This window comes from Apteryx rowi, unplaced genomic scaffold (assembly GCF_003343035.1).
Source record: "Apteryx rowi isolate R43461 unplaced genomic scaffold, aptRow1 scaffold_48, whole genome shotgun sequence".
In the NCBI taxonomy this organism is placed as follows: domain Eukaryota; kingdom Metazoa; phylum Chordata; class Aves; order Apterygiformes; family Apterygidae; genus Apteryx; species Apteryx rowi.
In genome coordinates this window covers 2,439,177-2,460,901 of record NW_020450738.1, presented here as the reverse complement: position 1 = coordinate 2,460,901, position 21,725 = coordinate 2,439,177, and the positions used below count along the sequence as shown (strand labels likewise).

Below are 21,725 nucleotides of genomic sequence, written 5' to 3'. Positions count from 1 at the left end.
TTAAACTGTTCCAYAGCAGTTTAATAAAAAATAATGATGTAATAATTATTCTTCACCATCACCTAATAAAATTCTCCATTAACTTATAAATCACAATTCATATCGAAAAGTTCTAGACACTAGATGGCACTCCTAAAACAATCATTATAGAAGAAGGCTTTATTATAATTAGAGAAAGAAATTGGAATACTGCTAAGAAATGTCAGCATGACTTTTTTTTATATATATAAAGCACAAGTGACACTGGAGCACCGTTAGTCTTTTAAATAACTGTCTAGATTAATAAGGTCTCTGTACAGTTACATGAATATGATGTAATTATTTACATAATAAAAAGATCTGATATATCCAGGATATTGGACTTTTTTTGTATTTCTGTAAATGTGTACATCAAATTTATTGTTCTATCTATCACAAGCCAAAGCAATTGTCCAAAAAGAGGCAGCAGAAGAATAAAGTCAAGTCCATCTGACATTAAATAGAAATCATAATGATGATTGTTATATGAAAATATTTTTCAACCATTCCACTACACGACTGTCTCAAAACAACAGTGGCTCAACATAAAAGCACTGTAGCTTTTCTTGTATTAATAAATCTGCCACACAAAGAATAGTACAATAAATAAATATCTACCTTCCTAAAAGCTATTATACTCAGATAAACCTTGACAGCATACAAGTCAAGGTGAAATCAACATTGTAAGTATAGGTCTGTGGAAGACATGGTATGGTGGGACTATTGTTGAATAGAAAATTAATCAAGAGGAGCTAGTCTTACCTACTAATTACATAGCTACTAGCATTTAAACTCATATCTTGATTTTAAAGTCTGTTTTCAATATTGAGCTCCTACACAGGGATTAAAATTTCATTCAACTAAAAATAGGAAATAAAAATTTGGAGGAAGACAAATAGAGGCACTACTTAATCAGGATTAAAATGACGAAAACAGACTCTTTTGAAAATTGGTGGAGGAAAGGGTGAAAGCTGTCAATATTATGCCAGATGTGTGTGAATTCTCCTCAGATCTGTTGAGGAGAATTAGTTCTACCCAGCAGCAATGGATCATAGATAGCAGCCAGTCAGTCCCAGACATAGTAACTGACTGGAAATAACTTTCTGGTTATGGATCTGCTCTGTATTTAGCCCTGCAACTACCACATCTGACACCATCCTATTAGTCCATCTGTCTCCTTGAAGATTCTATTAGACAAATTCAACTGTTCTCCTCCGGTATACAGCTATCACATATAGAAGCTGCACAAACCAGATATGTCAACATCATTAAATCTTGCTGAAGCAAGTTAAGATGATGTCGTCCGGAGCTACCCACTCCATTCTCTTGACACCCTCACGGCAACATCAGAAAATAGGAACATGCACTCAGCCCACATACTTCAGTCCACAGCATCTTAACTTAAAGCCATCTTCCTCAACAATTTTAGGTAAGGCTCTGGATTTTGCACTGAAACAAAGGTATCCTCATGAAAGTTCTATTCTTCTGAATGCCATGAATAGAGAATCTCTGGGAGACAGCTGACATGGTGAACTAAGTCAGAGAGACTGAATTATTTTTCTGAACCTAAATGAACTTCTASAAAGAAAGAACATGGATCACAGAAACAGTGACACTGCCTAATCAACTTACACAGCAGCACAGTGTTCATGAAGTAAAATGAGATAAGTTTGCTGATTTGGTTGAAAACAAATTACTTTTGGAAGGGTAGAAAGGAAAAGCCATGTTTCTCCTCTGCCCCCTCCCTCCCCCTCCCCCCCCAGATCAGAGCAGTAAATTAATGTTATTCAGCAGGTAGCTGCAAAAGTGCCAGTGTAAAGGAGATTGCAGAAACGTGCAACTGCAGGTGACAGGGAGCCCAAGAAAYGACTTGATTTGGCAGTGGCTCAGTCTTAGATAGCTTCAACTGATCTTGGCATCACACACTGAATCAGGTTAGTACYCTCTAGTCCCATTACTTGTCAGCTGGACCTTCTCCACAGCATCAACTCAAACTAAACTCCTATTTGGCTCTTTCCTGTATTTTCCTTCCCCAGGTAAAGCCTTCTCACAGTTTTGGTAGTGCTTAAAATAAGCTTAGATGGCCTATGAGAGTGACTCTCACTTAAACTGGCAAAGTACAGTAACTTGTGTTGTCCTTAACTGCTGGCAGTCCTCCACTACCTGCCTGTAATTATCTACTCATGACCCCAGAAGGGCAGACAAGTTCTGCAGTAAATCTCCACAGATGGTACAACTCAGCTCCATGAAGTACAAAGAGCCAGGGAACCAGTCTACAGAGGTGAGCATAATGCTCAGTACAATTAAGTTTAGCTGCCTGTACATGCACATCCATGATAACTCTGAAATAAAAGCTGAGCATTCATTGCTGACTGACAAGAATCTTAGGGGTCTTACTCAGTGAAGTTGTAATACCTGCTCCTGCTGTTGATATTCTGATAAACAAAAAGTCATTTTACATTTTCTTCTAGTTGGAGATAATGATAATTTTTCCAAAAGCTAGATTCTCCTTTAGCTAGGTTTTCCTTCAGCTAGGTTTTGTGCATCTGTTATAGTTGCATTTATCCTGGGAAACAAAGAGCTTTACATACCACTCATTTATAAAACCTTCATCAGTTATTCCATTTTTTTAAAAAAAAGCATTCAAAACTTTTTAGATTGATGTTTTCATACATAGTATTTTTAAGCCAAGACAGCTGTTCCAGTTAATTAGACTCTCCCCATATGGGAGGAGAAAGAGGAGAGCCAAAGATAAAGATGGTCAATATTATGACAACTTCCTTTTAAGGAATCACATAAACAAAATGCAACAGTAACAACACAGCAACAATTAATCATTCTAGTCAGTAATTCTGAACTAATTAAAAACCAATGGTAAATTGCTAATTTATGAAAAAATGCAAACAACTCTAATACATCATACTTACAGCACAATAAGCTCCAGAGCAAGGAGCTCTGGAGCTCTCATCATGACAGGTACAAATGTCTCATTTCTTTTGTCTTCAAAGGAAGTTAAGAACATTGACCATTTCACAAGACCAGGCCCTAAATTTGAAAATAAGGACTTGCACACTTAGATCATTTCCAGACCCTCACAAACCAACTTGTCATTTCATCATTTATACAATACTCTTTCATTTTGATTCCTATAGGCAGTCAGACTTCTCTCAACTAAAGGCCCTGATCCTGCAAGTACTTGAGATGCCTGACTTGGAGGCATAATTGCAATATAATGTTCCATTATTTTCAGCTATAGCCCCAACTTCTTCCGATATAGCACACTACTACTTTTCCTACAAAAGTCCCTTTCTCTTCTCATATTAGTAGTACTACAATGAAAGTCATTTCTCAGAACTGCACTTGCTGAGATAGTTAACTTAGATCTGAATTATTAAACCTGTTCTGTGGAGTGGAACAAATTATGTTCTTAATTAATTCAGGACACTAACACTTTTCTGTTTCTGCAGATAACCTCCCAGGGATGAAGTGATGAGCTTCACTCAACAGGGAAACAGAGAAAATGTTAGGCTCAAAGCTTCTGTTTGCACCCTCCAACTGTTTCCCTCCTCCTTTGCTCTTCCCAGCATGGTGGTCTAGGAACACTTCTCCTTTACCGCTGCCAAAGAACTTGCATCTAAGTTCCAAGGAAGCCCAAACAAGCACATTAAAACATATCTTATGAATTCATAAGAACTCAGGCTTAAATATCAAGCTAAGTCTTTTTAAAACTCTACCTATTGATTTCATGAGGGTTAAGATTCACCTGCCAATTTGTTGAGGGTTGCTCCACCTCTTTCTTCCCAACACTCACACTTAACTCTTCACTTCTTTGTTTCATCCAATCGAAAATAGCAATTTTTCAACATTTCACTGCTGAAGGTGCTTATCCATGTAGCATACTCCTCCTCAGAATAAGATTAGACTGTATAGTGATTAAAATAGCTGTTGGTCTGTGACTCAGTCTCCCAAGTTTGCACCTGGAAAGGTCCAAAGACAGTGACAACCGTAAGAAATAAGGAAGCTGCAACTACAAGCACAGCCTATAGCAACTCTCTCCTTCCCACTCTGTTTCAGGCCCAGAGGTCTCCTGAAGTAGTGGGAAATAGCTTGAAGTTTGAACATCTAGTGCATGGAAAATTATCCTCACTGGCAGAATGAACACTTCATTCCTATGGTATTATAATCGCAGTCAGATCCTGCCTCTTTTACCATTTCAAGGTACACAGAAGCCACATACACATCATTTCACTCATAACACATTACACAGAAAATTACTCATTTCATTCTCGTATTCTACTATTGTATTTTTGTTTCTATCTTATAAAATCAACCATCTTCAGAAAGAAACATTSGCTTTTTTTTTTTCTCTGTATAGCCCCAAGGATAACGCATGCATTTAACGCTTATTCTCCCATCGCTTGCACTCACAGCTTGTGAACTCACAATCATTTTATCTAGATCTTTTTCCTCCCATTTTCCCAGAGCTGCATCAAGTATAGCTGATGACTTTCTTCCCTTTTCTTCCATACATCCAGCCCCTTTAAGAAGCTCCATTTTGCCTTCTGCTCTTTCTCCAGCTGCACTGCATGTCATGAATTCTGCAGGTGTTACCCCATGAATGAAGCAACTAGAAAAACAGCCTGAGCTCAATTGTTGAGAAAATCTTTTGTAAGTCACCTTTTACCTATCTCTGACTTTTAAATGCAGGTATCCCTCTCTAATACAATTTCAACTTCAGAAAGCAGTACTTAAAGTTCTCTTGCCTTTATTTTTCACAAAACAGTTACCTCGAGATGGGCAGTGTAATTTCTAACTTCTAAGTTTCATAGTCTGTGCAACTGTCAAATGATATGCCTATCTTGGGAACCTTGGGGGCTTTTTTATTCATCTTTTACGTTAGGAGATGTAGATTAATCCAGCAGGTTTCTCTTGCTCTTATTCCCCTAGACATCAAAAACCTTTTAGGCATGAAAAAAGATAATTCAGTGACACTACCTCAAACATCTATCTAGGAAACTTTCTTTTCCAGCCTCAGACAGATAGTGACCAATGCAAAGCCATCTGCTATGTTCAAAGGGCCACTATCTTTTACTGCTGGTAACTGTTCAAACAAGAGATTTTCCTCTACTCTTTAATCATTTCAGTTTCTAAAATTATTAAGATAAAGGCACTGTTATTCAAATATTATAAACAAAGATACTTTAGAGATCATGAAAGTTTTCATCATTCACATTAGCTAATGCCAGAAACACGGCTTTTGACCTGGCAACAAGTTTTGCTGTATACGGTTAAACTGAAAGAACAGCATTCGTCACCATTGTCAGAAAAGCCTGAGTTTTGAAGTTTGTCCTAATCCATACACACAATTCAACTCTGCATAGATACCACTGATGTCTATTGTCTCATTCACAAATAGATTCCAGTAATCTCTCTTCAGTAGCTCCTACAGGAAGCACTGAATCTTCTTCCCTTATTGCACCCAAATACCAAAAGTGATTAATCAAACATGATGTTAAACTAGTACTTTTTTTCCTTAACTTTCGTCTCCATTTAAATGTTTTCTTTCACGGCTTTGGAGAGAAGTTTGCAGTTTCTTAGCAAACTGGAAGAGAACTGGATGTTGTAAGTTATGTACTTTTCAGACCAAGACCAAGAAAAAAGGCAGGCTTTTTCAGACCACAAAATAGAGAAGGCTAGTAACAGAAAAATGACACCCTGCTTTCTGCACTGAGCTTTTCAAGACACTATTACTTTTATATTTCCATTAACTCTAAAACTTCTAAAAGAAGCATTTTTTAACAAAATGGGCTTCTGTAATGACTGTGGCTCATTATATAACAGACTTATTTMATTACAGCAGCAGAACATTTGATTTGGATTTATTTATACAGTTACTGTAAAACATTTATGCTCCCTCATCACCACAACATCAGAATTTCAAGACTAATGTAAAAAAGTATGCTCCCTCATCATTGGGACTTGCCTCCCAAAAGCCTTGTAAGGACAAAGGTTCTTGAATTTCCATTATATAATTGAAAAAGCTGAAACAAAGGGAGTTTTTAGCTCAGTCACACAGGAAAGCCTGTCCTAAAGCAACCCTAAAAACTGACATTTTCCTTAAGGGACTCCCTTGTGGATTTTGAAGTTCAGTCTATGAATACAATGTAAAACTACAACTAGGCTAATTTTGTTCCAAATGAGTCTATCACAGAAAAGAGAGCAAAATAAATCTCTCTGGGAGTGACTTACCTGTGTTTCTTTAAATTGCCCCTTGTGCAAATGTACTCAAGCCCTTCTTGCATAATCACTTCAACTAACTGCACACACTTGCACTGCCATATGTCAACCCACTCCCATCTTTCAGTTTAGATCCTAACAGCCTGTCTCTAAGCACAGACCTTTATAAAGCCTGGTTTCTTATCTTTCTTTTTTTCCTCCCCTCCTTTCTTCAAAAATTAGTTGTTTCTCCCCACTATTTTGGCTCTGTAGGGTACATCTTACTTCTGTGTTTAAACACGGCCTTTCCTTTGAAAGGCTTAATATTCTACCTGGCTGCCTGTTCTCATGTAAGTATTTATATGACTACCACTCTTCCGTTAAATGTGGTTAATTTAAGAACCCACTGGCAGCTTACTGAGAGAGAAACACCCAGACACATGCGCTAAAACAAAACAGGGCACTAACAAACCTTACAAGATATCAGATTGTTCACTATCTTGATGGTAATGCCTCTTCCTGCACTTTTTCTTCTCTAATTAGACTGTAAATTCTGTGAGAAGAGATTGACTTTTATGCTATATTAGCCATATTTACAGTAGCTGCTGTTGATATAGTGGACCAAAGAAGTCAGCTGGACACAAATAACGAACATCACAGTATTTGCAACATAATTTAAAGACAAGAAAGAATGTTGTCTACATTCAGTATAACAATCATGTTAAGCTGTTTAATAAATATTAATCAAGCTTACTTTTCCCTAGCTACATTGTTTGCTGCCATTTCTGCTTCTCTCTCAACAGGCACTAAGTGGCAGTTAAATTAGTCTTACTGAGCTACCATGTTAGCAATGTAGCACAGAAAGTGTTTGTTTAAAAACAAATGTTTCCAGGAAATTTAAATGAAAAATAAATAAATAAACAAACAAACCTTCACTTCCTTTTAGCTCCTGAGAAAGACCTTGTTTACTTGTTGATTATTCTAYGGGAAAACAAAACTTGTTTCTAAAATAGGGACAGTGATGTTTGAGAAGTGTTCAACATTGTAAGTCTTTTAAAAACATAGTTTCCTCCAGCAAATATTCAACTTAGCAGAAAACAGCATTTGTTCTTTAAGAGACATAACTTCAGAAATCTGAATTCTATTTCTATTCACAGGATCGATTTGCTTGATGACTTTAGGGCTACCATTGTATCCTCACATGAATCCAGAGAATTGTATGATTTTCTTGGAGATTTTTTCATACCAGAAGAAGTAGAGAAGCATCAGAAGTTCAGACAAGTATACCAGGAAAATAAGAAAATACACATACTTCAACAAAGTAAAGCATAAGCTATGAAGAATACAAGACAAACTTTAGAAAGGCAGCACACTAAAATTCAATTATTGCCGAAAATAATACCAAGTGAAAATTCCCTTGCCAAATGATTACATGAAACCTGCACTGCAACCTTCACTTAGCAGTCTGTCAGCCCAGAAAAAGCAGACCAAGTATTAGACACAGAGAAACACTGAAAACCAGACTCCAAATTTTTTGTTGGGGGTGGTGGGTTTTTTGAGAAAAGCTTAAAGAGAAGTCAGCAAGTCTGTCAGGTGAAGAAGACCACGCGAAGACTACAGGTGTCTTTCCCTTCACCAGCTGTTAGTGCTCTTCACTAACAAACGTCTCGACTACGAACTTCCAGCCAACCCTCACTCAGGAAACGGAAAGGGGGCACGGGCAGACGCCGTGCTTCGCAGTCAGGGAGTCCCTGAGGGGAGGAAGCAGCAAACGCGGAGCTCCCGAGGGCAGCGCAGCGCAGGGAACCCCCGGGGCGGCTCCCGAAGCCGCCGAGCACCCGCCGACACTTCGGGGCCGCGCTGTGGGCGCGGCCGCCCTCCTGCGCCACGACCCCCGGCCTCTTCCTGCCGCCAGTAACGGTCGCGGGGAGGCCGCCCCTCCCCTCCCCCGGCTTCGTCCCCGGCGCGCGAGGCGGGCGCCAACCGCCGCTTACCCCGCCCAGGCCGCTTCCGCACTAGCCCCGCCCCTTCCTGCGCGAGGGCGCCCTCCGGTTTTATCCCTCCCTCCTTCTCGCGCGCGCTCCCGGAACCCGCCGCCTCGGGGCTCTCGTTGCGCGGGGGGACGCGAAAAGGCGGCGGACGCGGCGGTTGCTCTTGCTCGCTTACTTGCTCGCTCGCTCGCTTTCCCGGCCGCCGCCACTGCGCCGCGGGCCCGCAGGTAGGGGCGAGGGCACCGGGTGGAGGGGTCAGGGGCGCGCGAGGCCCCTGCCCCGCGCGGCCGTTACCCCCCGGCTCGGGGGGCGGTGGAGGGAGGGGCGGCCCTGTCGGTGGTGGAGGTTTGAAAAGAGTTTGAAACGGTTGCGGGCGGTTGCCCACCCCCCTCGCCACACATACACACACACACACGTTAGGCTACAGAGTCAGCTGATTCGGTTTGTTAACGTTGTAATTAAACAGGGGGGTTCGTCCCTTTATTTGTGGTGGGGGCTTGCTCTGGGCTCAGCTCCGTAGCAGGGAGCGCACCGAGCCAGCGGCGGGGATAGCAAGAGGGAAACCGAGCAAATAGAGGTGCTGTATGTCCTGCTTTACAGGGCAGACACGTTTCAACCAAGGCATAAATTACTTTTTTGGATTARAACATGGAGGCACGGAAGGCTTTTGTTTTCTTGAAAAACGGTTTTTAAATAAGAGGTCTTCCTTCATTCTTAAAGAAAGTATCAGGGGAAGCTTGCAGCAAATATGTTGCAAGATGTAGGGTTGTGGCTTCGGTGTAGCTGATCCAAAAATTCAATTTTAACTAAAATTTGGAGCTTCCACCTAGAAATCACCAGGAAGATGATATCTAGGGCATTTGCACACCTGATAAGTTTAAGTAAGCAAATCGTTCAAATTAGGAAAGTGTGAAAAAGATAATGAAGAGAGATAAGCAATTTGCTAGTGATTTAAACCAATGAACAGTGATGCCTGTTTAAACAGTGTCTTCAGGTCTGTTTCTGCAGAGCTCTGAACCTTGGTGGTGGTAGGGGTTAGCAAATGTCAGCCGCATGGGTATGATTATCTCAGTTACCTGATTTTAACAAAACTCTTTTTTTGTGGCAATRTAACTTCAGCAGAACAAAAACCTTTTGTAGGAAGGTAACTGTTTTGTTCAAAAATCGTGTGCGAAATGTTATTCCAATGTAATATGGAACATAAACTTAGAGCTAGGGACATGYTAACTTGCTTTTGAACAATAAATAACCTTAGGAAAATACCACTTGAATGGGCTGTGAGAAACTTGTGTTTTAATTAATTATATACATATATGTATATAATTATATACATATATRCGTGTGCATGCATAYATATACGTATAAATGTATGTATAAACAGGAAACAATGCAGAGGATCTTCTCTATCCCAAGTGAATTCTGTAAGTATCAGACACTATTGTTCTGTTACCTCTTTTATGTTTGTTTTTTAATTACTTATTTTGATTTTTTGATCAAATAATAACTAAACAGAATCTTTCTTTAAGTTCCCACTGTTTTGCAGACAGCTCTTGTAAATAGTCTCTCTCCATGAACTTTAGGCTAAAAGATTCTTACTGGAACGGGATATCCAAAGGATTAAGCCTGTATCCTCTTTTGTCTGTGCACTTTATTTCAGGTGACGATCTGAAAAAAGTAGTGGATCACAGGAAAAGAATGTGAACAAAAATCAAATCTGATATTAAAGGGGGCTAGAATTATACCTGAACARTAATTAGTTGGATAGAAAAACAAATACGGTATTGTATTGAAGGTAGCAAGAGAGATGTTGACTTGCTAGTCTAATAAGCTGTGTGGAAACCAGCTCAAAAGGCTGAGGTAGTGCAGAAAAAAATGGAATTATTTTCCTCTTAATAATTTTTTTTTTAAACAAAAATATAAGTTAGAAAAAGATACATGCTTCAGATTTATGTATTAAAGTCTGAGGAAGTGTCTAGACTCTCAGATTAGAAAAGAAAAACATGAAATAAAATTATGAAATAACATGAAGTCAGCTAAATTAGCTTATTCAAATTCTAAAATAACTTAATGACTAAACTACTAACAAAATTATAATGTTACTAAAATGCCCTCTTCTGCCRCAGATCTTCATTTACAGAATAGATACAGCACCCTGGTAGCTGAGGGGGAGGAATCAGCTCAGTCAAAGGCAGCTTCAGAGACTGCAAAGCCTGAATCAGGTATAGGAAACAAGCTGAGGAAAGAAGCAGGAGGAGCAAGCCTGCTGTGTGCAGTAACAGAACTATGAAATGATTCAGTTACTGACACGTGATGGGATAGCTTGCCTGGCCAGAATTCTGAGATAGATGGAGACAGGCTGCCTGGGAAAGATGGACAGGAAGAATAACGTGTAGGGTTGCCCTTTAGGTGAAGGAGCAGTGTGGATGTGTGGAACACTTTGATGGAATATGAGAGAYAGTTGCTGTGAAAGCTTGAGGGTCAGGAGCAGAGGAGGAGCCAGTAAGGGTGACAACATGGTGGGAGTCTGTTATAGACAACTTGATCCAGAGGAAAAGGTGGATGAATTCTTCTTTAAGCAAGGTGAGRAAGTCTCCTGGTCACAGACCCTCCCCAACCTTTGCTGGGAGGGCAGTGTGGTGGGATGCAAGCAATCCAGCAGACTTTTGGAGAGAGTTGAGGGTAATTTCTTAATACCGGTATAGATGGGCCAACGTAGGGACGTGCTCTCCTGGATCTGCTGCTCATGAACAACGAGGACCTGGCTGGGGACATGATAATCAATGGCAACCTTGGCTATAGCATCCATGAAGTAGTGGAGTTCAAGCTCCTGAGAGGAGTGAGGAAGGTGAGTAGCAGAGTAAAGTCCCAGTGCTTCAGAACAGACTTTGACTTCTTCAGGGAACAGCAAGTGGGATGCCATGGGAAGCAGCTCTGAAAGCAAAGGATCTCTGGGAGGTAATTGATATTTAAGGACAGTCTCCTCCAAGCACAGGAACAGTCCATCCCAATACTTAGGAAAGCAAGCAGGCAAAGCAGGGGGTGGGATTGATTAAGCAGGGAACTTGTGACAGAGTTCTGAAGCAAAACGGGCATATGCCAGAGGCAGAAGTGGTGACAGGCTACAAAGGAGGAATATTGCTTGGGTATGTGGGGATGGCATTAGGAAAGTCAAAGGGAAGCTAGAGTTGAACCTGGCAAGAGATGYGAGTGGTGACAAGCTGCTTCTGCTGCATTATCAGGAAAAGGATACACCAGGAAAATGTGGTGCTCTTGCTAAATGGGACAGGTTGTTTAGTGACAGCAGACACAGATAAGGTTGAAGTAGTCAATGCCGCCTCTGCCTCAGACTTCACTGACAAGGTCTCCCAGGCCTTTTTGCTATGAGGCAGGGCTCAAGGCAAAGAGAAACTATCAGTTGTGGAAGAAGATTGAAGCAAGAATTACCTGATGTGAAAACATGACCTATACAAGACCATCGGACCAGATGAGCTGCACTCAAGGGTGCCAAGAGAGCTGACGGTATCATTGGAAAATCACAGTCTGTCATCCTTGAAGGGTCATAGAGACTGGGGGAGATTCCCAAAGACTGTAGAAAGGCAAATCTTACGTTCATCTTCATAAAGTGCAAGAAGAGCAATCCAGGGAACTACAGGCTGGTCAGCCTCACTKCCTTATGTCCCTGGGAAGATGATGGAGGAAGTCCTCTGGGAAACCATTTCTGGGCATAAGAAGGAGAAAGTGGTGACTGGGGATAGCCAGCTTGGATTTACCAAGGGGAAATCGTGCCTGACCAACTGTGTTGTCTTCTGTGACAAAATATAACTAGATTTGAAGATGAGGGGAGAGTGGTGGATGTCATCCACCATGGGCTCTGGGAGACCTAAAAGCCACCTTTGTATACCTAAGAGGAGATGACTGAGAAGATGGAGCCACTCTTTCTACTCAGGTGCACTGCAGGGGAATGAGAGACAGTGGGCACRAATTGAAATGGGAGGTTCCGATTTGAAATAAGGGAAAAAATATTCACAGTGAGGACACTCAGGCATTGATTGCCCAGAAAGGCTGTGGGATCCCTGTCCTTGGAGGTTTTCAAGATCCAACTGGACAAGGTCCTGGGCAAGCTGATCTGTATCCACTGTTGACCCTGCTTTGAGCAAGAAGTTGTGCTGGATGACCWCCTGAGGTCCCTTCCATCCTGGAGGATTCTGTGATTCTTARTGTTTTGTTTGTGAGGGCTAGAAAGCAGAAAATATGAGGCAACTATGTAATCTTAGCAATTTCAGACAAACTGGCTACTGTAATATTGATTGAAATATTAATTTAAAAGTACAGAATAAAATATGCTGGCTGTAGAATAGAATATAAAATAAAGGACACCAATACCAGTAACTCCATAAGAGAAGATTTTAGTCCAGTCTTCTAAAATTCTTTGGACAATATGCCAAATAAATGAGAACTGATTAATAAAATTGTTCTGATCATTGCAGTTGCCTGGGCTACTGAAGCCTTTGAGTTTTGAAATATCCCTTATGGGAGGTAACTGAGAAATCATGTTGTCATGAGTCGGAACCTGATTAAGAAACTAAAACAAAAATTGAGAATAAAAGTTCAGTGTTTTTTCTGCTTTTAAGATTTTGCCTTATTAAAAATAATGTCCTTTATTAGGACTTAACATTAAGTCTAGAAGTGATCTGGAAAAGGTATTACTGGCAAAACTTACTACTGTCGCGGTTACTAGATTAGTCAGGAGGAGAGAAAATCATGATGAATGGAGGAATCCAAAGGAGGGGGAAAAATGTGAACTGATATGATAGTGATAAGTGAAATTAATTATTGATAAATGCAATGTAGCACATTGGAAGGAATAATTTGTGCTACTGATTCACATTATGCAGTTTTAAGTTAACTACTGCAGAAGATGATGAAGGTAGCTGTAAAGGAGGTGTGAATGCAAGTCCTCCTTTTCATAATCAGTGTCAGGGAGAAATGTAAGTATTGTAGAGTTTATAAAGAATGGGTTTGATTAATAGCATTGCAATATGAATTGATGGCATGCACTTTCTTAGAAAGGAATGTTCAATTGTACATCTGTCYTAGAAAATAATGGAAATAAGAGTTCAGAAACAGACTGATGAAAATGTGAGAATATGACCATCTCTGAAAATGCAATGCAGTTAGATCCATTTTAGCTGGAAGTGATGATTGAAAAAACTTATAATACACTATGAAGGTGTGCAAAACAATAGCTGGTAAATATGTGGAAAGAAAGGGGCTCTGGTATCCTGGAAAGAGTGGCTGTTAAGTTGAAAGACCACATATTCTATATAGCATTCCATTAAGTTTAGATGYCTTTGGCAGAAGACAGTAGTTTGGTCAAGAGGTGAGAGAGTCGAAAAATTCTTAGACATTCGTATGAATGACAATCTACTCATCAACATTTTTTTCCCCATAGGGATTTAAACCACGTAGAGTAGTCCACGTTGGGAGGTTATTCCATGATCGTCCATCGTAGAGGGATTTTTAGTATTATCTCCAATACTAAAGAGAGTTTTATTATCACACATTTGGTTTTCTGTATGCATTGTCAAACAGTCTTATACAGTAGTGGAGTACTGTCATACAGAGACCTAGGTTGAGAAATGTATTTTTAGGTCTAGACTAATGGTTTAGCCACTCAATTGCAAGAGAGTGCACTTGAGTTCTTGTCCCTGCTCCATGAGTTGTTTATGTATTCCATTCAGTTACTACTTAATGCAAAATGCAAAACCARTTCTGCCCCGGGTTCAAAGATTATAACACAGCCTTCTAATCACACAGATGCATATCCGAACTGCTGCACARCAGCATGTCATATTCACTTTTTTCCTATTTCTTTTTACTAAAAACGTTTGGCTTATTTTCTGTACAAGGATTCCACTGCCTCAAGGACATCGAGGAGTACTCTGGCCCAGAGTAGCCTGTGGCTTCATGGTTAAAACACTGTACTAGTTCTTGCTCCAGAACTATTCAGTTGCCGTATATTGACTTCACCACCAGAGGAGCAGTTTATGAATGAAAGCAGGAATGAACGTAATTGGACCTTGGCTTTCTAAGTATCAAACCACTGATTTGATCTGTGAACTTCTGGAAGAAGAGGCCACTATCAAAAGCAGGTTATTGGACCAGGCAAATTATTCATTTTAGTCTGTTTGACAGTTGTGTCATTGTGGTCCAGTCAAGAGTGTGTTTACCAATTTAATTTTTGCGGATGATACTACATTAAGATAGCAATTGATCTTTTCATCTTCCTATCACATATATTTTCCTTTAACTTAAAATAGATTTCTTTTTAAATCYGAAAATATATGCCTAAACTGAGCATATATGTCCCAAGTATCAAAGTACAGCATATTTGAGCTGTTTAATAAGCCTAGATCCCTCCCTTCTCATGAGAATCTTCTGATGATATTTTTGTTATAATTATACTGGCCTAATACATTATTATAATTTACCCTTGAGACTAGAAAGAGGATTGCTCCAATTTCATACATAAATAAAAGAATAAATACAAGACCACTTTTAAATTTTTGACAGTTACAGATTTAAAGACACAATAAGTGTCTTTAAAAGGCTAACACTAGAAATAAATTTGGGAAGTATTACCTTCAGAAAGATAAAAATGGGATTAGTATGCTTACAGTTGCTTTCTGAGTTCTCTTAGTTCTGCAAACATTCTGAATTGGCTACTAATGACTGTTGAGGCTGCCTGTTCCTAATGTACACATGTATATATTCCCAGAAAAAGCCTCAGAAAAGAACTTAAAGTTTTTTGTTTTTTGTTTTTTTTAATASGGCATTATTTCAAATTTCTGAATTGGGGTTTCAGTTCTACTGTTTTTATACAACAGAGGATTTAGCAGTGTCCTAGTTTAAGATTATCTGATATTGAAACTTGGAAACCGTAAATGCAAACCAAAAAAACAGAACAGATGAGTTACTGACGGAACTCAAGAATGGCCTGAAACTTTATCAGAGGTAGATGCTTGAAAAAAAGAGGATATGTACTTTCCATATGCACTGAATTCACTTTTTCTAAACATCAGAGAGAGGCTGAGTTGCCCTGGATGGGTTTTGCACTGTGGACTCTGCTTGATCAGAGAAAAAACAGAGTTACTGGTGTTCAGGACTTACTGGAGTACTGGAAAATGATTTGACAAGTAGCAAAGATTAAGGAGTAGAGAAAAGGTTCTTGAAGAGGGTTGTTAACTCTCTACTGGGTCCACTGATAAAATCTGTATGAAGTCTATTGGATTTTTGAACTCATTGATGATCTTGGCAGAGTGATTCTCTGGTGTCTTGTGAAAAGCCCAGCATGAGATAAAGGTTCCTGGAGACTTCTGGGAGTTGAGGCAGCAGCCTGCCACTGCTGGTGTCTTGGCCAGGGTGGTAGAGGTTCGCTGCCTTGAATATCAAAAGGAGTTCAGTCGTACAAGACCTCAGAAGCTCCACCTGAAAAAAAGTTGTCCAAGCAGCGCTTTTGAGCAGAACTAGCGAAAGCCCTTTCAAGGGTCTCTTCTAGCTTATTGCAGAAGAAATAAAATGTCCTGATACATTTCACATGAGGTTTGAAGGGATTGTTAAGAATGCTCTCTCTCATCTGTTTGGAAAGGTGCAGGAGCTTTCCTTTCCTGTGTTTTTCCTCGCTTTAGTAATTGTTAATTGCTGATTAGGTTACCAGGCTGTCTTGCTCTGTAGGGAGAATTTCTGATGCAACTGCAGATCCTGAGAGCTTTTGTTGAAGAAGTTGACAGAGAAGGCTCCTAGTGCAGGACACGATTGCTATCAAGCAAAGATATTTTTTATGTTCATTCTACCCTTTTCCTCACTTCGTTCCATTTACGTAGACACTCTGGCATTTAAAAGCTCTGAATAGTCTTTACTTGACTTGAAAACCAATCAACTGTCACAAGGGGACTTGGATAAATAACAGTCTGAGTTGTATATTTTCTTGCTGTTTCAGCTAAATTTAAAAGACAACTATATTTTTTTCAGATTTTTTTTTAAATATGTAAAATTGTAAACTAGCTGTTTTATATCTTCTCATATTGCATGTTACAATGAGCTGCTTTTTGAAAAGTACCAAAAGTGAATTTTACTGCAAGATATTCTTCTATGTTATTCTCAAATGAGCAATGAGATAAGTCATTGTATGTGCAACTTTAACGTGAAGGAGAAGTTTGTAAATTGCTTTTCCTGAAGTTTACACTTCTTTTACATATACTTCAGTATCCTATATATGCRGTATATCAAGATTATGGAATATTTGTTCCATTTATGTAAGCATGATGAGTTTAGTTTCTGAGCATTAGATATACCAAAGAGTGAGTCTAACATCATTTCAGATGTAAAGCTGAATTCAAGCCCTGTGTTTCTTAAGTTCACAAGCAGTCATTTTCTAATGCCGGTTAGAAGTGGTCAGTTTTCAAGGTTATAGTTTTCATCCCAATTATGTGATCTTTATTTGTTTTATTTTGTTTTTAATTCATGTATTACCTGAGTTGTGATTTAATGTAATGTTCTTTTGCAAAAAAAAATCTTCTGTGAGATAGCCCGTGCTGTTTGAGCTATGCCCCACATGAATAAAGGTTTCTGTTTTTCTTTTTTTACTTTTCCTTCAGAGTTACTGCTATGGCTACTACAGTGAACTTGGAGCTTGATCCCRTATTTTTGAAAGCCCTAGGCTTCCTGCATTCAAAGAGTAAGGATTCTGCTGAAAAGCTGAAAGCACTCCTCGATGAGTCTTTGGCCAGAGGAACCGATTCAAGCTATCGTCCTTCTCAGAAGGTATCAGTAATAAGAGAGCATGGGTCATTTTYGTATGCTTTATTAAAGCTCTAGCTGTTCCTAGTTTGACTTTTACAGCTGAAATGTTAAAACAGAATTAGAAGTGGAGGGAAAAGGAAAAGTAAGTGTGGAGTGTTCACATTGATCATTCTGCTTTTATGCAGCATACTCCATTCCATTAACTGAAGTTAATGAAAAATAATTTTTACCTTGTCGGTATGTTCAGACCTGTAAAAGACCTATTCTGCACTATATCGCAAGTGTCGTGACTTTGTAATAATATATTTCGTATTTGATTTAATATTGACTTTGGCATTTTTGTTATTTAGCTATCATACGGGCTATCCAAGGTGAACCAAAATGATGGATTTTTCCAGTTACAATTAAAACTAAATGCTCATAAACATGATAAATATTAAACAAATAAAATAAATAAAATTTTTGCCAGGGATAAATATTAAACAAAAAAAAGTTATATTCTGATAAGATTGGATCTCCTTTCTTGAAATTCTGTTGATGAAGTCATATAAGAATGAAAAAAATCCCAGTGGTTTATAGCAAAAGTGATTGGCAAGGTGAAACCATTGATRTCCAATAGTGAAAAACTATTTTTCATCTACTGAAAATGGCTAAACACCTGCTAGAGAGAATATTTGATTCTGAGATTAGTGTATGAAAATAACCAAGCGAGGAAATCCCAATATTGCTATGTTATAGCCATATGGTTAATGAGGCTGCAGTCTCCCTTAGGATGCCCAGAAGTTAGGCTGGCATGTTCTAATGATGGTCTATTTGCTAATACATTAGTAATATGGTGTTTCTACATGTACGTGGTTCCAAATAATAAAAAAACAGGGATATAAGGCACTGTTACTCCTACTGTATCCATGATGCTTGTACTATGTGGTCTAACTCTATTCAAATTGTTAACTCCCTTAAACCTAAATGACAGCTCCCTCTAAACCAGGTCTCAAAACCCTCAGGAGCCCTCTKTGTCAGAGCTTAAAGAAACATTGGTTTTATAGTTTAAAGAAGAAGCAGGGCAGCAGAATAACACCTCAAAGAGGCTTGRAAAGCTGATTCTGATAAAAGCCTGGCTGGTAGTCACCTGCCCGTGGGTGAGACTGGGGCTGGAGGAAAAGTTCTTTTGTTCTGTCTTCTGTGTGTCTCCAGTATCAGCTGGACAGCAAAGCCCAGAAATAGAAAAAATAAAAGAATTCCTTTCCTTACATTCCTGGGCTACAGGGTTAGTTTGTTGACAAGAAAATGTAAGAACAGAGTGAGGAGCACAGGGACACGACAGTCAGACACAGGAAGAAATCCATTTCTGACTGGGGATTCAACAGGAAGTCAGTAAACTTGCAGGGCTGAAGCTCGAGGCTCAGTCCCAGTCCCAGTCTACAGCAGAGATTYACCCATATCTTACTAAGGTGGAGGGGGGTACCTTGCTCGAACACGTTGTTGTGATTAATCACTCATTTACAGACTTGCTTATTATCCATTCCTGACACTAATGCATAACTAATAAGAACTATTGATTTCTGTTGAGATGTATATCTAAATGTATTAACCTGAAAGGTGAGTATGGACTGAGATTAAGCACAGGTCAATATTTTTCTCCATGAGGGAATGAAGTATTGATGTCCAGTGATATCAGATGTCAACTTACATTTTCAGCATACATTGAATTTTTGTCTTCAGAACTCTCTGAAAATTCATGTTCATTATCTTATTGAATTTTAAAAGCAGAAAAGTTTTCCCTTTTAATTAATGTTTCAAAGGGAAGCTGTCTTTAGAAAAGAAACACTTTTTCTCTGGAAGGTGAGTGATAAGGAGGAGGTTTTAATAATTGACTGYAGCTTAAACACACTAATTTGTGGAAGTGATATGAAAAAATTTGAAAATTATAAATATATTTATAAAATATAATATACATATATATATACACACATATATATATGTAGGCATACATAGGTGAGCAGTTGTTTGACAAGGAATGTCATTCCATGCTTTTACATGTGTGTAGAAGACATGTTTGCCTAGCCTGCAATCTAATAGGAAAGTAGGAAGTAACTCATGTAAGATTTGCCTTCAGTTTTTGCTTCTCTTGTTTTAGGAAGTAGAGCAACCAAAAGTATCTGTTACCAAACCTATTTCCAGTAAGCAAGAGCCTAAAGCTTCTTCTAGTTTGCCTTCAGGCAACAACAATGGCAAGCCCACTGTATCAGAAAAGGTGAAAAAAGAAACAGAAAAGAGATCCGGTGATAAAGTAAGTCTATTTTTTTTGTTCTCTARTAAAAAAGTGTGGCTAATACATTTGGAAATGTTATACACAAAAGCTCTCTTCATGTGTAACTAGTGTAACTCAACTCTTRCCTAATTGTCCATAACCTATGAGCTGTCTTATGCAATCATGTTGCTGTGTAGGCAGTCCAACAAAGCTTTTGTTGTATTTATTCTCTGAATGCTTTAAATATACTAAAATTTTCTTGAAAGGTTAATAAAATGTRGCAATCTGAAATAGGTGTTTCCCAAGGCAATCGGATTTTCAGCTAAGTACAGAAAGTGGCCTTGAGCTTTTAGTTCATAAATATTTTGGAGAAAATATCTATCTAAGGCAAAGGTGTGATGTGTGTGCTGTGTATAGTATACCTTCTTATAGTGTTAACCTAGTCTTTCCAGTCATTTTCTTGTTTTAGTAATATCCATTAGCTTTCTGCTTTTTCATATTCTCTGTGTTTAATAGTTGAAAGGGGAAACTGCTGAAGGAGTTGATGCTCCAAAGAAACCAAGGCTAGAGAAGCAAGAGGCTCGTTCATCTCCTATTACAGTTCAGACAAGCAAGGATTTATCCATGCCTGATTTATCTAGCTTTGAGGAAACTAGTGCTGATGACTTTGCTATGGAAATGGGTTTGGCCTGTGTTGTTTGCAGGTAAGTCAACATTGCTGCATTGCAATTGTGTAGTTACTTTTTTGTTTTGTCTGCATACCGTTTAGCTAACATTTTCTGAAGTTCATATTCTGGAAATCACTTAAGCACCCCTCTAAAATTAGTAATACATTTAAGCATCCTTCATGAATCAGAATGGCTTCTTGAAAATGGAGTCTTTAAWGGGAAAAATAACTTTTCTTCTTCAGGAAAGATAAAGTCAAAAATAATGAAGTTAGACAAGATGCAAATCTAGCATGACAAATACTGATTATCGATTACTGGAAGACAAGTTGAAATATTAATAGCTAATGATAAGCMGCGCTCTAAAAAACAAGTTCTTTTCTGTAGAAGTATTCTTTTTAGTGGCATCGTTACGAGTTCTGTGTGTGTTGCTCCTCTCTCCATAATCGTTTGCCATTTGTTTACACAGAACCATGTTGTTTCAGTTAACCTTCTAAATGTGTTACATCCTCCAGTCCAGGCAGGTTTTTTTGCTTTCCAGTAAAGGCTCTAARGTTGGAACTTAACAGTAGATGGATTGTTAACAGAATGTTGTTAACAGAAGTGAGATTTGCAAGGAGGTAAAATATAAAATATGCTTTTGAACATACACCCTGGGATCAAATCACTTCAGTAAGGATTTGATTTCATAATTGGTTTATGTTCCTGCATGTCCCCACTGCTGCCAAAAGGAACAGTTTGGCTTTCTCCAGTTGCACCTCCTTCCCTGCCCTGCTTAGGCGGTGTACTGCTCACACAGTTGAGTGATCGGCTGGATCAGCTTCTGGAGCAGTTCCCTCTCTGGTTTTTCAGTAGGTTTCAATTTCAGTCGGCTTAGTGAGTGTAATGTGCTGGCACATGGGTGGATGCAGGAATGTGGGGCCAGGATAGGGAGGAAGATGGGGCTGGCTTTTCAGTGCCGGTATGTATTTTAGCTCAGCTTAAGCCAACTGTRAAAATACATCCTTTATAACTTTGTTCTTCAGTCATTTCTATGGTCATTCCTGTTGTGCAGATGAGGTGACTTAACTAATCATGGATTGATGAGATTTCATGTTGCATTATTCTCATGTATTAGCTTGAATGTTTACCTTCGTATTATAGACTTTGAAAAAGGAAGAACAGTTGAAACACTTGAAATGTAAAATATTAAAGAAGTCTTTCAATTTTACCTTTTTTCCTCCGCATTCTATTTCTGCTATTGTCTTAAAGGGACAAAGCCCKGTTTGACAGTGTTTTAAAATGGTACTAAAACCAGCATGGTATTAACTCATTCAGCAGCAGGAGAGGAAGAAAAGTTTGGTTTAGATAGATGGTCCTGAGCTGCTGTGCTGTACTGATTCTGCATCTCCCCAAGGCAAAGGAAAACATGCACAGGCATAATGAGAAATGAGCAGTGAAGAAAGAAAATGAGCTRTGGGGCCTAGTGTGGCTAACAGCTTGTTTTGAAAAGCACAGGCCAGGGTTGTGGTTCCATTAGCTGTTCCATAATCGATGCTTACAGAATCACAGAATCGCTGAGGTTGGAAGGGACCTCTGGAGATCATCTAGTCCAACCCCCCTGCTCAAGCAGGGTCACCTAGAGCACGTTGCACAGGATTGTGTCCAGGCRGGTTTTGAATATCTCCAGAGAAGGAGACTCCACAACCTCTCTGGGCAACCTGTTCCAGTGCTCTGTCACCCTCACAGTGAAGAAGTTTTTCCTCATGTTCAGATGGAACTGTCTGTGTTTCAGTTTGTGCC

The 21,725-nt window shown here is 39.1% G+C and overlaps 2 protein-coding genes across 18 annotated transcripts in view; one reads left to right on the top strand and one right to left on the bottom strand.

The window, feature by feature from the left end:
• Positions 1–8,267, bottom strand: part of GSTCD (glutathione S-transferase C-terminal domain containing) — an 87,820-nt gene extending 79,553 nt beyond the window's left edge. For 3 of the 9 annotated variants that reach the window (XM_026078377.1, XM_026078381.1, XM_026078382.1), the window contains exons 1-2: positions 7,165–8,175; positions 3,782–3,995 (exon numbers count right to left, since the gene is read on the bottom strand). In XM_026078377.1, coding sequence (XP_025934162.1) covers positions 3,782–3,856 — 75 coding nt within the window. In that variant the 5' untranslated portion in view covers positions 3,857–3,995; positions 7,165–8,175. The other 6 variants (XM_026078378.1, XM_026078379.1, XM_026078387.1 and 3 more) reach the window with 6 other exon arrangements.
• Positions 8,268–8,334: 67 nt separating this feature from the next.
• INTS12 (integrator complex subunit 12) overlaps positions 8,335–21,725 on the top strand; it is a 52,506-nt gene continuing 39,115 nt past the window's right edge. For 4 of the 9 annotated variants that reach the window (XR_003255598.1, XR_003255596.1, XR_003255597.1 and 1 more), the window contains exons 1-7: positions 8,336–8,452; positions 9,883–10,805; positions 10,928–11,070; positions 14,135–14,377; positions 16,883–17,048; positions 19,165–19,317; positions 19,795–19,982. Coding sequence is in view for 5 of the 9 variants with exons in the window: in XM_026078449.1 (XP_025934234.1) it covers positions 14,277–14,377; positions 16,883–17,048; positions 19,165–19,317; positions 19,795–19,982 (608 nt within the window). In the remaining 4 variants the exon portion in view is untranslated. Of the gene's footprint in view, positions 8,453–9,882; positions 11,071–14,134; positions 14,378–16,882; positions 17,049–19,164; positions 19,318–19,794; positions 19,983–21,725 lie in introns of all 9 variants that reach the window. The other 5 variants (XM_026078451.1, XM_026078453.1, XM_026078449.1 and 2 more) reach the window with 5 other exon arrangements.